Source organism: Mandrillus leucophaeus, unplaced genomic scaffold, assembly GCF_000951045.1.
Source record: "Mandrillus leucophaeus isolate KB7577 unplaced genomic scaffold, Mleu.le_1.0 Scaffold18, whole genome shotgun sequence".
NCBI lineage: Eukaryota > Metazoa > Chordata > Mammalia > Primates > Cercopithecidae > Mandrillus > Mandrillus leucophaeus.
The window spans coordinates 6,051,206-6,068,752 of NW_012101809.1; the positions used below are offsets into that span (position 1 = coordinate 6,051,206).

Sequence of the window (17,547 nt, forward strand, 5' to 3'; positions counted from 1 at the left end):
AATTCCTATGATTTTCGTATAAACTTAGGGGCCAGATTCCGGTCTGAGCTCTCTGAGAAAGCATCCCTGCGACCCCCAGTCTAATGATGACTTTTTCTTTGACCTCCCATAATATCAATTCACTCTGTGTGATCATCAAGACGCTGACAAATTATTGCCTGGACTTCTTAATATTTGCCTAATATTTGTCTATCTTATCCTCTCATCTGGGTTGGAAGTGCCATCAAAGTAGAATCTATATATCTTTTTATAAATGACATCCCTTCTGTTTCATCAGGATGTTTTACAAGATAGACAGTTATTATCTTTGAGTAGTTTAATTTTGCTTACAAAGGGCTTTACCTTTGCGGTTCATGTGCTGGTGGTGTTAGGGACATTACAGGAGCTGGTACACATGGAGGCCTCCCCTGTCCTCGCCCCCACATCCTGCTCTGCACTATTCTTTGTGAATTCTCCTGGTGTTTAGCCGGTAAGAGATGAAGTGCTGCTGAATACCAATGAAGTCCCTGCTACACATATATAGAAAAATGATAGAAATCCCTCAAGGGCACAACTCAGAATAAACATGATGACTGTAATGTTCATTGCTATTTCTTTATGAGTGAGAGTGTGTGTGTGTGTGTGTGTGTGTGTGTGTGTGGTAAGCTTGTTTTGCTTGTGAGAGTGATCAAACTGTGTTAAATGAAACATCAGAGGAAAGAGTAAGAAGCACAACTGTACATCTGAATCCGGGCCCTGTCGTCCTGGTTTGTGCTGTAACGAATTGAAATTTGCCTGTATCTTCCACTCTTCTGCAGGCTGAGCTGCAGAAGCTGAGACAACAAGCCCTGGAGACCAAACACTTTATTGAAAAGCAAGAAGCTGAAGAGAGAAAACTCCTGCGAATAATTGCTGAGGCTGACGGGGAGAGGTTGAGGCAGAAGAAGGAATTAGACCAGGTAGAGCACCTCCTCGTCAGACTTACAGACCTCGTCAACAGACACGAGTATTTAATTCCACCCTTCCAACACTCCTTCCTCTCTAAGCTCTGCCAACTAGCCCTATTGGAAGAACAGCAGCAGAGACCCATCTTGTATTGATTAATTATGAAATATTCACTCCTTTATTTGAGTTATATTCATGAGCACTTCCCATGTCTCAGTCACTCCTCTAGGCACTAGGGCCACATTGGCCACCAAGACAATACGGTTCATCCTCAGGGAGCTTGCATTCTAGTATAATACAGTTGCTCACATATAATTGCAATGGATAATTACGTGATTTGATCTTGACTGGATGTTCACATGTATGTGTAAGATATGCCTCCCTCACACCTTATCATAATGTCAGCACATTACCCATCCAACATGAAAAAAATGAAAATAACAATTTGGGAGATAGAAACCCAAATGCATAATTTGGGGGTTAGAAATTTAACTGCTTTCAGGGACCTGGCAGAGAGAAGTTGGCCAGTGCAAGATAGAAGGAAGTAGTGGAACTTGGCAAGAGCTAGCCCGCCATGAAGTCATTCAGATTTGAACATTTATAAATATAAAGGATTTGGAAATAAATAAAATGACACATACATAGGCTAAAGATTATTAGATGATTGGACTATTGTTATTATTATTATTATTTTTGAGACAGAGTCTTTCTCTGTCACCCAGGCTGTAATGTGGTGGCACCATCTTGGCTCACTACAACTTTCTCCTCCCAGGCTCCAGTGATCCTTCCATCTCAGCCTCCTGAGTAGCTGTGACTACAGATATTGCCACTGCACCTGGCTAATTTTTGTATTTTTGGTAGAGATGGGGTTTCACCATGTTGGCCAGGCTGGTCACGAACTCCTAGCCTCAAGTGATCCACCTGCCTTGACTTCCCAAAGTGCTGGGATTACATGCATGAGCCACTGTACCCAGCCTTGGACTATTATTATTAATATTATTAAGGATTATTTGTTGTATGATGTTTTCAAAAACTCTAGTGGGAGGGGTCCAGTGTTGATTGTCTAGCCAGCTCTTTCCAGTGCCCAGCCCACGTGGTGCCCAGTACATGTGGGTGTTTGAAAGATACTCATTGAATGAATGGTGCTGCCACAATGAAAAGCTAAGTCTTCTCCTTTCCTGGTGGCCATGCCCCTCCCTACCTTCCTAGGTCATCAGCGAGAGAGATATCCTGGGGTCTCAGCTTGTTCGGCGGAATGATGAGTTAGCTTTGCTCTATGAGAAGATCAAGATCCAACAGTCTGTGCTGAATAAAGGGGAGAGCCAGTACAACCAGAGGTTGGAGGACATGAGAATCCTCAAACTTGAGATCAAGAAGCTTCGCCGGGAAAAGGGGATTCTTGCCAAGAGTGTGGCTAATGTTGAAGAACTCAGGTAATAGATAATACAACTCAGGGCTGAGGGCACAGTGCAACATGGGGAACTCCTAAAATCACTTCGTAGTCATGCTTGTTGCTCATTGAAGGTCTTTATCGAGTTGTACAAAATGAAGTTTACAGGATGAAATTATTAACGAATAATAAGAACAGCTTTTCCTAACGTCTCCATTGTTCCTATGCTGTGTCACAAAAATGAACCAGCTTCCTTTCAGGGTGGTATGGGCAAGTGCAAAAAGGTTTTTAAAAAACCATATTCTGGAGTTTACAAAATAATTTTCAAGGAAATTAGTTACAATTCAGAAATTTTTTCCCCCGATGAGCTTTCTTGAATTTCTTTAATACGTCAGTATGCAAGAGAGGGAGCATCAATATTGAAATTTAATCTGGTAACATTTGCACATCTTTTTCTTGGAATTATATACAGGAAGAAAAGAGGTGGAAAATATAATTTTATCACTACTTGAAAACTTCGTTTCCTTAGAAGGCGGCCAAATTTTATATCTCACTCTTGATTTATCTTCTGCAGCTTTCACTTTAGCTTAGTGCGCCTTCTTCTTTCTTGAAATCTTGCATTACACAAGATCTACTTTCCCTTTGGGAAAACGTCACCATGTTTTATAAAGGCAATTGCAGGAAACCAAATAAGAGTTCTGGTATTTTCTCAGTAGCTATCCTTATTCCCCACAGACTTGTAGATGAACAGTATCCTTGACCATCTTGGAATAAGGACATAGTTTGGATCTGCTTCTCAAATCAATTGGGTTAGAAGATAGTTTGGATATTTAAATGCAATGAATATATTCAGGAATAGCAAGGTTGCCACTATCAAGGATAGATCAATACTTTTTTCTTTTCTTTTTCTTTTTTTTTTTGGAGTTGCTTGTATTTCAGATGATGAAAGTAGTACAAATTCATTGTAGAAAATGTGAGAAATGCAGAAAAAATATAAAGAAGTGATTAGAAAATCACTCATAAGTTTACTACCCAGAGATACCACCATTGACATTTTGGAGACAAATGGATTCATTCTAAGTAACTATTGAATAGTCTCCAAACCATCGCTAAACTTGTCAGCCATGAGTTATTTTTATTACATACACAAAGGACGAAATTTTATCCATTCCCATTCAGTATTGCTAGTTTGTTGATAATATATTTTATTTTTCTTTTCAATGGGAAGAAAACTTAATAAAGGCTGGAGGCAAGCTAGCATGAATTCCAATCTGTCTTGCTACCTACAGACTGTGTGACCTTGGGCAAGTCACTGAACCTCCCTGAGCTTTGGACTTGTAGTCACAATTAAACAGCAAAACAAATCAATGTGCCATGTACAGAGTCTAGTACAAAGTAGGCCGTCAAGTATGGTAGCTAATACTTCTGCCCTCCCCTTCTGATGACATTCTAGAAAATTGAAGTGCTAAAAATATGCTTTTAATTCTAAGCAGCTTGCTCTGAGCGCCCTGTTGAGTGAACATCATGCAGTTAATTCTAATGGTTTGTCTTGCTAATGAGGGGAAGTTGTATTATTGGTTTAAATGAAGCGATTAAGTAAAAGAGATGGCTTAGTATTAGTAATCTGCACCCCTGCAGCAGGCGAGGACAGATAATAATATCCTTATTGCCCGTGTCAGTGCAAGTGCTTGCTTCTTCTCTGCCTCCCAACATCTCATTCTATAGGGTGACAGCCAGCTCGCAAACACTGAGGATGGCTATTGCATGTTACCTATTAACTAGAGATTTCTGAAGATTTTAGCAGTGTATTTCAGCCAGAACTAGATATTCAGGACTTTTTCAGCCATCTGTACGGTTGTGGAACTCAAGATAAAGTATCATCACAACTCCTAACTAGGGTTTCTCAACCTGGGCTGCATGTGAGAATTGCCAGCAGGACTTTAAGACCTATGAAGTCAGGGACCCATGCTAGACCATGAAACAGAATCCCTCTAAGGTTTGGGTCCAGGAGAAGAGGTAGTTTTCAAAGCTCCCCAGGGGATTGCAATGTGTAGTGAGGGTGGAGATGTATGCCCTGACTGGTGTTAGGTTATCACCCGAGCCTCAGCATATTGCTATCAGGTGCTGAGTTTGTGGACTGTAGCCTGTTCACTTATTACGACTATAGAGACATTTAGAAACATTAAACAGTGTATTTAAACTCTCATAATTCACTGCTGAAATGGTTTGGCTCTGTGTCCCCACCCAAATCTCACCTTGAATTGTAATAATCCCCACGTGTCATGGATGGGGGCCAGGTGGAGGTAATTGAACCACAGGGGTAGATTCCCCCATACTGTTCTCATTGTAGTGATGTAGTGAATGAGTCTCATGAGATCTGATGGTTTTTATAAATGGGAGTTCCCCTAGAGAAGCTCTGTTGCCTGCCACCACGTAAGATGTTCCTTTGCTCTCCCTTTGTCTTCCTCCATGATTGTGAGGCCTCTGCAGCCATGTGGAATTGTGGGTCCATTAAACCTCTTTCCTTTATAAATTACCAGTCTTGGGTATGTCTTTATTAGCAGTGTGAGAAAAGACTAATACAATCCCCCTGCCCTTTGTTCCTTTCATATACTTATGAATTTCTTGAGTATCCAGAATCATGACTCTGATTCTGAAGCCCTGGCACTTTTTTTCTTTTTTTGAAAGCTAAGCCAATTCTTGAGCTCTGCAAGAATTAATATCATCTGTGTCTTGCCCAGATTTAGGAGGCTGGTCCCAGTGTTCACAATATTCTCCCTAATTCCAACTTTTTATATAAGACATAGTGTGTATGCAACCAATTAAAGATAGACAGGATATTCAAACGGATGGATAATTCTTTGCAAAATCAAGTTTGTCTTATTCAGACAGGAGTTTTTTCACATGCAAAGAGAATTCTTGAAGGAGAGGACACGCTGCCGAGCCCTGGAGGAGGAGCTGGAGAATCCCATGAATGTGCACAGATGGAGGAAGCTCGAGGTAACATCTGGCAGTGCATTCTCCCCATCCCCAAATCTCTCCTCCTATCCCACGCGAAGCTTCTAACCTAAAGCACAACGAGAAGCGAGGTTTTATTTAATGCTATGCAAATTGTCACCTAAAATGTAAGGCTGGATCAGATGTAAATTGAGTTCTCTCAGAACCAGATGGTTCATTTGGGTTTTGTTTTAAAAGTCTTGCACAAAATCCTTTCTACCTAAAGAAAGCCCAGTGAAAACTGTGAACCTGCCTCACCAACTGACATTTATTTTTCTGGCTTGGGTAGGTTTTGGTTAACCAGTTATCCTGAGGCTGCGTATTAGTCTTGGATGTTCATGGCCTTTAGTGATGTTGGTCACCAGCATCTCTACCATCTTTCAATTGATCTTTGCATCCTTTTATTACTTACAGAAAATATGGTTTTGTGAACTGCCCTCTTGTTGAAAGCATGGTGTTAGCCAAGCCCTTTCTCTTAGAATCTGGGGACACAGCTAAAGTCTCATTGGAAGGGGATGGATAATCAACTTCATATTTAATTTTATTCTGTGGCTTTCTGGTAGTCATTACCACCAGCACTGAAAATAACAGTTAAAGACAAACTCTGCTTATTCAAGAAAAAGAAAGCTATCTCCTTTAGTTGTAACTAGCAATGTGGATGCCAAAAGGGTCTTCAACTAGATGAATGATCAGGGTATTGGGAGATGTAAGTATGTCATATAAGATAAAGCAGGGCAGGTATAAGAAAGAAAATCAGCCAGGGAGATTTTTGTTTTTCATTTTTATTTTTTTTCTTTAAGAACGGAAAGGACAATATGTATTTTACATAGGGACCTTTAAGAGAGGAAAAAATAAAAATTCCTTTATTTTTGATTTTAATTTTTATTTTTTCCTTATAAGAAAGAAAATCGGCCAGGCAGATTTTTGTTTTCCAATTTTATTTTTTCCTTTTAATGAAGAAAGCATTAAGGATAATGCATTATAAATTGTTATGTAAACACGAGGCCTGAATTTTAACAGCATCCAGCCCTGCCAGGTGAATGTGTGCCAAATCTGGTCCCAATAGATGGATATCAGTTGGCCCTGCTTAGTATTTCTCAAGCAAAGTCAGAGTCAATGGCATCTCTTTTTCTTTTCCCTTTTGGACCCTCATTCCTTCCTCTTCAAATGCCAAGAGTGATGTAGTTTACTAACCAATAGTAATATGCATATGTCTGCAGAAGCGGAGATGAAGATTTTAAATTCATTTACTGTCACATTAGTTCACTCTGTGTGTTTTCATGCAGATCTTTAAAGTTTCCAATTCCACATCAGTTTCTATTAGAAAAATTAGAAAATAGAGACTCTGGGAGGCAGTTGAAAATATTTAGCTGTTAGATTAATTCAAAATGTCAGTACAGTTGAAAGTGAAGCCTTGGCTCAAAGTCTAGAGGACAAATTACCAATTTATAACTATATATCTTGTTTGAATTGTACACAACTAGTGAGGGATCATCAGAGCTTTGTGGACTGATACTTCCATTTCAGAGCTAAATGCCATGGTAGTGCTCTGCTGCCAATGATTAGCAGAAGTCCACATCCTGGAAACCATCCCCATCATAGACCACAGTGAATCTTCCTGCTGACAATTACCAAAGGAGAATCCTAAGGCTGAGTGAATTAGGGAGCTCTGTCTCCTTCCATTCAAGAATTTTAGGGGCTGGGCACAGTGGCTCACACCTGTAATCCCAGCACTTTGGGAGGCCAAGGTGGGAGGATTGCCTGAGCCCAGGAGTTGGATACCAGCCTGGGCAACCTAGTGAGACCCTGTCTTTACAAAAAAATTAACCCGGTGTGGTGACACGTGCCTGTGGTCCCAGCTACTGGGGGACTGAAGCAGGAGGATTGCTTGATCCCCCAGAGTTTGAGGCTGCAGTGAGCCATGATCGCACCACTGCACTCCAGCCTGGGCAATAGAGTGAGACCCTGTCTCAAACAAAACAAAGAATTCTGGAAAATTAAGTAAACAGAGGAGACGGTGGGGTAAGCTGCAGAGCATAGGAATTGAGAACTATGCCTTTGGGGCTTGGCATATTTGGGCTTGACTCCAGCTCTGAGCCTTGCCACTCTGGGTAAATGACTTAGTTTCTCTCAGCCTCAGTTGTTGTATCGGTATAAAAGGAAAAGACATACTGTCTCCTAGGGCTGTCCTGCAGCTAAAGTATAATATTGTATAAAAAGCACTTAGCATAGTATCTGCATGGTGGCAAAGAATCATATATCGAGCATATTGGCTACCATTATTGTTATTCCCACTGGTGGAATAAACACATTTACTTTGTATTTATAGAATAACTAATGCCATAGATAAAACATTAGGAAAACTGCAGTCTGCTTTTTTGGGGACAGGAATTTATGATTATCTCATCTATTATACTTCATTTTTGGTTCTAATTCTCTCTGTATTAGGTCTGCAGGTTTCCAGTAGATTTTAATAAGACAATGTACATTTTAAATAGAGACCTCAGTGCTTTGAAGTTGATGATATCTCAGCTGCTATTGTTGTTCCCCTTGGACAGGCCAGCGACCCCAACGCGTTTGAGCTGATACAGAAAATTCACACCCTGCAGAAGCGTCTCATCAGCAAGACTGAAGAGGTGGTTGAAAAAGAGCTGCTCCTACAGGTAGCATTTTTGTTTTCTGTACTCATTGTACAAGTGGATTGCCTTAGCACCACCATCTCCAGGACTACGTTCTTAGATTTAGTCAGTTATTTGGCAGCATTGCATGTCCCATATTTAACTGTAGATGGCAACAGTGACTCACACATAGAGAACAAGCACAGTCTGATTAATTGGTCTTTTATGTTGCGATCACTGATATTTCAAGAATTCTGGAAAATTAAGTTCAAGGCTAGACTTACTGCAATGGGTAATGTGAGCAGCCCCGCCCCCTGCACTTCTCTATAGTTTTATTTATCAGATTCTTTTAAACATTTTTCTTCATATCTTCACATAATGCAAAATGCTGTGATTTTGATTTTGAAAATAAGCTTTCTCATAGCGCACAAATGATCTGTTCACATGAAGATTTGTGTGAGTGAAATGGAAGGAGAGATTTCTTTTTGAGGATTTCATGCAGTAAATTGTTCTGTAGCAATTAGGCCTGTATCTTTGCAAGGGTCTGCTGTCATCATCACCATCACCGTCTTCCTCACCACCATCATCATCATCACTTACTGCATGCCAGGTATGCTGGTGGCTTTACCTACTTGGTCTCATTTCCTCTTTGCAGTTCAGGAAGCAGGTATGGTCATCCCCAGCTGATGGCCGAGGAAGTCAGGACCCACGAGTTTAGTGTGGATGAGAATGTCAGCTCTTGAAGTTAGATGGCTTGGTTTGGAATACTGCCAGTTGCTATGTCAGTTTAACTTCATTGTTCTTAGTCTGTATTATGGGACAATAACAGAACCTGTGAAAATGGATATTGTGAGGATTGAAAGAGTTTAGTATTATCCATGGTAACATGGTGTCTAATAAATATTAGCAATTATTCATGTTACTTTGGATTCCAAAGCCTTTAATTAATTAATTGATTTTTTGAGACAGTCTTGCTCTGTTGCCCAGGCTGGAGTGCAGTGGCACCATCTCGGTTCACTGCAGCCTCTTCTTCCCAGGTTCAAGTGATTCTCCTGCCTCAGCCTCCTGAGTAGCTGGGATTACAGGTGTGTGCCACCATGCCTGGCTAATTTTTGTATTTTTAGTAGAGATGGGGTTTCACCGTGTTGGCCAGCCTGGTCTTGAACTCCTGACCCCAAGTGATCTGCCTGCCTCAGCCTCCCAAAGTGCTGGGATTATAGGTGTGAGCCACTGTGCCCAGTCCCAAAGCCCATAATTTTAATCACTAGGTTAATATTAGTTGGAGTAGGAACTTCTATATATGAGTAAGAGGCATTTGCTCCTTTTGTTTTACAGTCTACCTTAAGAAAGATATTTACCCTAAAGTTGGGTATACAGTAAATAACCTTCCAGAATATCACGACACTGAATGGCCAACAGGGATTTTCCTCTTCTCTTGTAGATTACTGTGGTGGTTGAGGGAGTAGACTTTGGAGTCCAGAAAGATCTAGTGTTAAATCAGTTTCAACCCTTGATCATTTCATGACTTTAAGAGAATTACATACGTTGTACAAATCTCAGTTTTCCCATCTGTAAAATGGAGATAATAATACCTGTTTTTTTATTAATGAGAGAAGGATACTCTAATCAGAGTACATAGTTTGGATGTCTTGTAAGGATAACCGATTAGTACATGGCACTGGGCTTTGACAGTCCAGAGTTTGCTGTGGCTCCCCTGATGCTGGCCATAGTCGTTTCCCAAGTCTGTGCAGCTGGTAAGTGCTAGGGTGGGACTTGGTCCAGGCAGTCACTCCAGAGCTCACACTTTCTACTGCTTCACTACCTTGTCTGTTCTGTTATCACTTTGTTAGTTTTAAAAAGAACCAAATCCTATGTTTGCCAAGCATCTGTATTATAAGTTTGTTTTATATTTCATGGACTGCTTTAACTTTATTATTTCCTTCCCTCTATATACCCTGGGTTTACTGGGTTCTTCTACCTTTTTAAGGTTAATGCTCAGATCATTGATGTTCAGTCTTCTAATATAAATATTTCAGTTATAAAATGTCTTTTAAATAATGTATTTAGGGTTGGGTGCAGTGGATCACACCTATAATCCCAGCACGTTGGGAGGCCAAGGGGAGTGGATTGCTTGAGCCCAGGAGTTCGAGACCAGCCTAGACAACATGGCAAAACCTTGTCTCTACAAAGAATACAAATATTAGCCAGGTGTGGGGGCGCACACGTTTAGTGCCTGCTACTCAGGAGGCTGAGGTGGGAGAATTGCTTGAGCCCATGAATTTGAGGCTGTAGTGAGCTGTGATTGTTCCACTGCACTTCAGCCTAGGTGACACAGTGAGACCCTGTCTCAAAAAAAAAAAAAATAAAATAAAATAAAATTTAGTTTCTTCCCACAGGTTTTGATATGGGGAATTTTCATTTAGTCCTAAGTGTAGTATATTTTCAGAATTACTTCTTCTTTGACAATAAGTCTTTAAAAATATTCACTATTTCTCCTAATAATAATTAGGAGATATTTTATGATATTTTAGGATAATTAAAAGTGTATTTTAAAAGTTCCAAATATATATGTATTTAAGTTATCTTCTATTTACTGATTTCTCACCTTTCTGCATTGTGGTCTGTATTATACAGATTTTTTGAAATTTGTTGAACTTGATTTGTGACCAACTAAGTGGTCAGTTTTTATACCCGACGCCTGCTGTTTGAAAAAGATACATACTCTCTAAATGCTCTGGGTTCAGTGTTCTCTATTTGTTCGTTAGATCAACCTTGTTAATTGTATTGTCCACGTCTGTACTTTTCCTAATTTTCTGTCTGCCTAATCACTGAAAAAAGTTTGGAGATTTGTCTGTTTCTCCTTCTCTCTGTCATTTTTTGCTTTGAGAACATTTTAGATCATGATAAGGTGAGTATAAGTTTACAATTTTTATTTCTTCCTGGTTGAATTGCTCCTTTCGTATTATATAAGAACTCTCAAAATAATATTTTTACTTACAAATCTGCCTAGTATTAACATAGCTCAATCAGCTGGATTTTGAAAAGTAGTTTTCGTATATTTTTACTTTTAAACTTTTGGTGTCTTTGTACTTTAGGACAATCTCTTGTAATTAAAAAAATCTTATCTTTGTCTCGGTGTTTAGTTTGTTTATTGATAATTTTAGGTTTATTTCTACCTTCTTATTTTCCCTGATTTTTTTGTAATGCTCAAAAAAATTCTGTCAGACTGAGTTTTCTTTATGTTCTGTTTTTCCCGTTTACCGGTCTCCCTGCTAACCATTACTACCTATTCCCTTTATACAGTTTTTCTTTTACTCAACAGTTACCACCACTCAGTATAATATTCTCTGTCTCTGATTCCCTTAAATACATATCTTAATCCTTTGTTTTTCTTGTTCATGGATTCCCTTAAAAATTCACCATGCATAGTTGACATCAAATCTAAAGTCTAAAGTTGATCAATATCTTCCTCCTTCTTACAAACAGTGTAAGAATTTGGAATGCTTTAACTGCAGCTACCCTGCTGTTTCCAAAATCAGCCATCACCACTATTATGTTACAGAGTCAATTTACTAAGATTTACCAAGATGTTTACCTGTTCTTTTGTTTTCTATTTCTACATATCTCCAATTCCTTACTTCTGGCTTTTTGAAGTATATCCTTTCATAGTTCTTTAACCAATAGATTTTTTTTCAATGGTTAACGCTCTCCTTTGCTTGTCTAAAAATGTTTTAAATTTGGCCTTATTTGTAAATGATTAACTTGAAATCTTATTTCTATTTGCACTTTGAAGACGTAGGTCCTTTGTGTCCCCAGCTTCCAGTGATGTGATTGAGAAGTCTGCTGTACATCTAATTGTTTCTGCTCCTTTTTAGGTGACCTGCCTTTTCTTCTGTTTGATAGTTAGATCTTCTCTTTGCCTTTGATGTTTCAGAGTTTCAGAACAACGCATTTGGGTATTAATTTAGTTTTGCTTACCATGTTCAGAACACACTCCATTTCCTGAATCTGAGGATTCCTGTGTCTTCGAATAGTCTCTGCTTTAGTGTCTTTATTCACTCCTCCTGGAAGTCTTATTAGAAGTACATTGGGTTTTCTTATTCTTTTTTTCCTATTTACTGACCTAGTTGATGTTTTTCTTGTCTTTAACCCTTTATGTTACATTTTCTTAGCTTTATCTTATTTATTTATTGACATGGAGTCTCACTCTGTCACTCAGGCTGGAGTGCAGTGGTGCAATCTTGGCTCACTGCACCCTCTGCCTCCCATCTTCAAGCGATTCTCCTGCCTCAGCCTCCTGAGTAGCTGGGATTACAGGCACCCACCACAATGCCCAGCTAATTTTTGTATTCTTAGTAGAGACAGGATTTCATCATGTTGGCCAGGCTGGTCTTGAACTCCTGACCTCAAGTGATCTGCTGGCCTCAGCCTCCCAAAGTGTTAATCTTAATCTTCTTGTTTACCAATTCTTTCAGTGTGCTTATCTGTTAATAGTCAATCCATTGAGATTTTATTTTCAATTATTTTATTTTTATTTTCTAGAGATTCTTTTTCACATATGCCTGTTTTTTGTTGATAGTTTCTTGATCTTTTCTTATGTTTTACATCCTTCCTTTATGTCCCCAATTAATTCAAGAATTTATTTTATAGTCTTGATCTGAATGTTCTATTATTGAAGTTCTTGAGGGGTTTTCCTGTTTGTTGTGACTGCTGACTTTCACTCATGGTGGATTTTTCCTTTCGTGTTTTGTGATTTTGGATTGTGAACTCATTTTCAGAAAGCCTTTATTTGGGGACTTGGGAATGGTTTAGGTTAAGGAAATGTCCATTCATTTGTTTCTGCCAGGTGCCTTAGAAGACATCACTTGCTTAGAACAATTTTTTTTAATGTTGAATTCTCACCTTGGGCTTCTTGGACTACTTGGCTAACGTATACTAGAACCTCAAACACTTGTGACAAAAGATCCATGGAGACAAGTTCTTAGGGAAGCAACTTTTTTTTCCCACCCAGAGCCCAGGAGAATTACTTAGGTTTTTAATTGTCGTCTTGTGGTCTTCCTGTCCCAGTGGGTAGATTTCTATCTGTTGTATCTTTTCGCCAAGGGTGAAACTTTTAAAAGTCATTAACTTTATGTTGAGGAATCTTAGTACTAATACCCGCTTCACACAGGGCCAGCACCTTATCCTTTGCCTTCTTGTGGCCACGAAAATCCAGGCCCTTTGTTCAACTATCCCTCAAGGGATAGCTGCAATATATATCTATTCACTGTTCTAACATGCAGTTCACGCTTTGATTTTGACACTTGAGCAAACTAATTGCAAACTCTGTTTTGTGATTAAAGCTCATGCTGAATTGTTTTACTCAGCATGTCTAATGCTTTGTAGACATTAGTTTTCATGTTATTTAGTCTGACATATTGCCATAAACAGAAATCTCTTATTTGCTTGACTCACTAGTTTCTTCATCCGTAAGTTGGGGACAATAATATACCCATAGAATTGTGTTAGTACACATAAAAGTTTAATAGAATGCTTAGTTTTCATTAACAATGTTATTAATAATACTATCATTAATATCATTAATTACCAACACAGTTTTTCCAGGCCTCCAAAGTTTAATGTCCTGTCTCAGTCCCTTTTAATCAATTCCTTATTTAGAATTTGGAATGGTTGGGCTGCCCTGTGCCTGCTGTGATTTTTCTCAGCAGCTTGCATATCCCCAGACAACAAGCCTTGTTATCTTGCTGAAGCCTCAAGTGTTCCACGGGATTTGACAGTTTCTCAATTTCATCTTTTTAAATTAAAATATTAGAGAAGTTCTCTCACTCACAACAGAACATTTTGCAATTAGGAAGACTTTGGGTTGAATTCTTCTGAGTTTCACAGCAATTTTAAAATAACTGTTTAATCTGTTATGTGGTGATAGAGAGACCCCATTATTTCCAACCAGCAGATATGATGGAAGCTTATTTTCAAGCCCCACTCACCTGTGAACTCTTTGAGGAGAGGCACTTCCCAGTTCACCTCTCTAATCCCAATACCTGATACTGTACTGGGCACACAGATGCTCATTATAGATGGACCAGCTCTCTGCCTGGGCAACTCCTGCCCACCCTTTAGGTCTTAGCTTAAATATTTTTTCCTTAGGAAAACCCCTTTTCCTAGGTTAGGTGTCTTGGTACAAGTTCCTGTAACTTGACTTCTTCCTTATACCACTCATCATACTCATAATTAATGAAGTAATTGTAATTAATATGTAATGGCTCTTTCCTGTTAGACTATAAGCTTCACAAAGGAGTTCCGGTGTCTGTCTTGTTGATCATCACGTCCCTAATTTCTCATCCACAAATATTTGTCTAGCAATTTATTAAAGGTTGGAAGAATTGTGGTCCTTCAGAAAGTGGTATGTTGCAGTCATTTAAGTTCTGTCTTTGAGCTCTCTGAGAGGTGGCCTTTGCATTTTTTTATTGACTTCTGACTTTGCAGGAGTCTGGAATTTACTGTGAGTTTATGGATCTATAAACTTGATGCAACTTGTCAGTGTCCTTTTTGTTTGTGGAGGCAGGCTGATTCATGTGGGTCTGCTCAAAGTTCTTCCCTTGCTTGGGATTAACATGAAAATGGTTCTGGAGACTAACTTTATAGCTTCAGTGGTAAGATGGAGAAGTCTGTACTCTTGTCAAAATTGGAATCTAAGGTATGGATGGGAAGGATTTCTTTTCTTCTGCTCACCAAGCTATTCTCCCCTTCAAAGAAGCAGGGGCAATGGAAACGTACCTGAAGCGTGCCTCCTGGTGGCCTCTCCTTGCTGTTGTTGCTTCATTTGTTCCTCATCCCGTCTGAATCCTTCAGGATTAATGACTTCTTTTTTTCTTTAAAGGCATCTGTGGGATAAGACAGGCATATATGCCTTGAGTAACTGCTGTCCACTACCCGGGTATCTTTACATCATCATCATCATCATCATCATCATCATCATCATCATCAAGATGGCATTCCTAATAATGGGCATACAGCATGATAGCATTGGAGTAGGAAGCTCTAACTTCTTGCTAGAGGCACTTAAAACATGATGAACACTCAGAGAGGCTCAAATTGTTTCTTCTAAATGCTTAAATATGGGGTAACAAGTTCAAATGCACTTACCCTCAGGGCCAGGATGTAACAAGAAAAGAGTGAGGTGGATTTTGCATGTCATGATCAGAAACAGCAACTGGTAGGTGCCTCATGGTCAGAGGCCAGTGGGAGTGGTGGGGATGGCAGCACGTGGCGGGCTATGGGCCCCAGTCCTAGGAAGCATCCTTAGGAAGCAGCTAATCCCACCCCAGCTAACTGCAGGCTGATGTTGTCAAATCTTTAAATTTTAAAGAGCTGGAAATGTAGATTTTTATGTCCAATATACTGAGTTTTAAACATTGACAGTCTTAAAAACACTCCCAGAAACAAGTTTGCCAACCATCCTTGGCCCACAAGTGGATAGTTTACAATGTCTAGCTTCAAGGCCTGGGAGAGAAGGAGACGTAAAAAAAACAGCAGCCACACCATTGGCTTTACTAGTTTTGATTTCTTTAATCTTGTTCTTTGTTGTGATTCCTTGATAGACTTTCAGAGCCCAAGAATCAAAAGGGAAGGAAGGAGGGAGGAGAAGGTTCAGGCTGTAGGTGCTATGCAGCAGCAATCAGAGATGAGCGAGGCTGGATTCTTCTAAGGATGTGAACAGAGAGGCAGAGAAGCAGGGGCTGTGTTCTGTGGGGCAGGGTGGGTGGGCTTCATGCAAGATGGGCTTTCTTAAGATGCCTTTTGTCTTGCCGCTAATAACTCTTGATTTTATTTTATAAACTCTTCTAAAACAGAAAAGGTCTTCTCTGAATTGTTAAAAATACCAAGGGTTGTCTCTGAACACTCCCCACCCCAATGAATGGGCAGCAGGAATACTTTGTATTGCCAGTCTGCCCACCACAGTCACTGAGCGCCCGGAATTCTGGGGCCAATGACCCAGACCTGGTCCCAGCCTTGAAGGACCTCTTAACTCTGCAACCACAGGGTAGTGTGCCAAGGGCTGTGATACTGGGATGCTACGGGACTCTAAGCAAGGCTCTGGAGTGGGCAGGTGTCTCAGTTTGGGTCTCTTCAAATCAGACACTGAGACAAAGATCTGGGGTCTGGGCATTTGGGAGGCAGTTGCAGGAAGCTGGAGTTGGGGAGCAGGAAAGTGAGACGGGGAGGGAGGAAAAGCCAGTGGGTGGAGGGGGCGGGAGCAGGTCACCCCATGGACATCTGAGCTCCAGTACCACTGAGATTCCTCTGAGGAACCACACAGGAAACAGGGTAAAATTGTCCATCAGAGAAAAGAGGACTGGGCATTTGTTCAATGGCTCCCATTCCCCACCGGTTGAGAGTTTCCTCTGGGGACATCGAGCTGCTTCCAAAGGCAGACTGAGGGGGAGCCCTGGCCTGAGGCAGAAACACTGACACCCATGCACCTGAGGTGGAAGCTGCTAGAGCATTCTGGGAACTGTGGGTCCTCCCAGTGCACCAGGCATATCAGCTCAAAATCATGAAATTTAGGATAGGCTGTGAGGAGGAGGCTCAGGGTACCACAAGTGTCTGCTACATGAGATCAGGTCTCCTGGCAGGTCCTGGGGACTACCAACCAGGTAGACGTCTTTACTCACTCAGTGATTCACCTAAGGTGTGCATTGCCAAACTGCCTTTAGAAAAGGAGGGGCATTTTCCCAACCAAGTTCCCATTAGACCTCCCTCTATTCTACCCACCTGCTGCCATTTCAGTTACCTGCCAGGAACCAGATGACACAATCATACTGTAGTTCATGCCCTGAATGTGTTCTAATGACTGCAATCCTTTGAGTGCTTACTATATGCCAGGCACTGTGTTTTCCCTATGCACAGGCAGCAGCGCATGGTGGTGAGTACACAATGACTGTTAGCTTGCCAGATGGTGGGGGTGAAATGATGCGTGGTACACCTGGGACTCATTTTGGGGAAAGGAAACAAGCTTGACCTCCTAGACTGATAGAACTGGATCATCCTGCCCAGAAAGTTTTATTAAAACGATAAGAATACTGAGGCATTTTCCCTTAATGTGTGGAAGTAGTGATGTATTACTAGAAGAGTTAATTACATTAGGGGGGGTTTTGATGAGTGGAAGCATACTACCTAATGAACAGTGACACTGAAATAGTCCAGGTGAGAAAACTGCCTTGGTGTAGTTCAGGTTCGTGTTGCTTTAGCAAATTGTCACATGCGTTCTTTTACATGCATCTAGAGGCCTAGGTAATGGGCATATCGCTCAGATATATAAATCATGAACTGAACTGGAAATCATTGCTTCTTTCCTGGCATCTGGGCCCTGCCCTTTCAAGGTGAACTTTACCTATAATTTAATTTTATGACCGACTGGATGGAAGTCTGGTTTATTTAACTGTAAAATGGCTTGAATGATAGGAGGGTTTGAATGGATCTGCATGAGTTATTAGCTGTGCAGAGGGAACAAACCTCATATAGCTCATTTTTAGATAATTCTTTCACAAGGGCCTTCAGTTTTCTTGATCTCCTGATTATCTTACATTTGTTTAATGTTTACACTGTGTGAAACAT

At 40.3% G+C, this 17,547-nt stretch overlaps 1 protein-coding gene across 1 annotated transcript in view; it reads left to right on the forward strand.

The window, feature by feature from the left end:
- Positions 1–17,547, forward strand: part of CFAP58 (cilia and flagella associated protein 58) — a 106,402-nt gene that overhangs the window by 48,391 nt on the left and 40,464 nt on the right. Inside the window, exons 12-15 of the mRNA XM_011977520.1 lie at positions 798–938; positions 2,134–2,357; positions 5,203–5,314; positions 7,870–7,974. Coding sequence (XP_011832910.1) covers positions 798–938; positions 2,134–2,357; positions 5,203–5,314; positions 7,870–7,974 — 582 coding nt within the window. The remainder of the gene's footprint in view (positions 1–797; positions 939–2,133; positions 2,358–5,202; positions 5,315–7,869; positions 7,975–17,547) is intronic.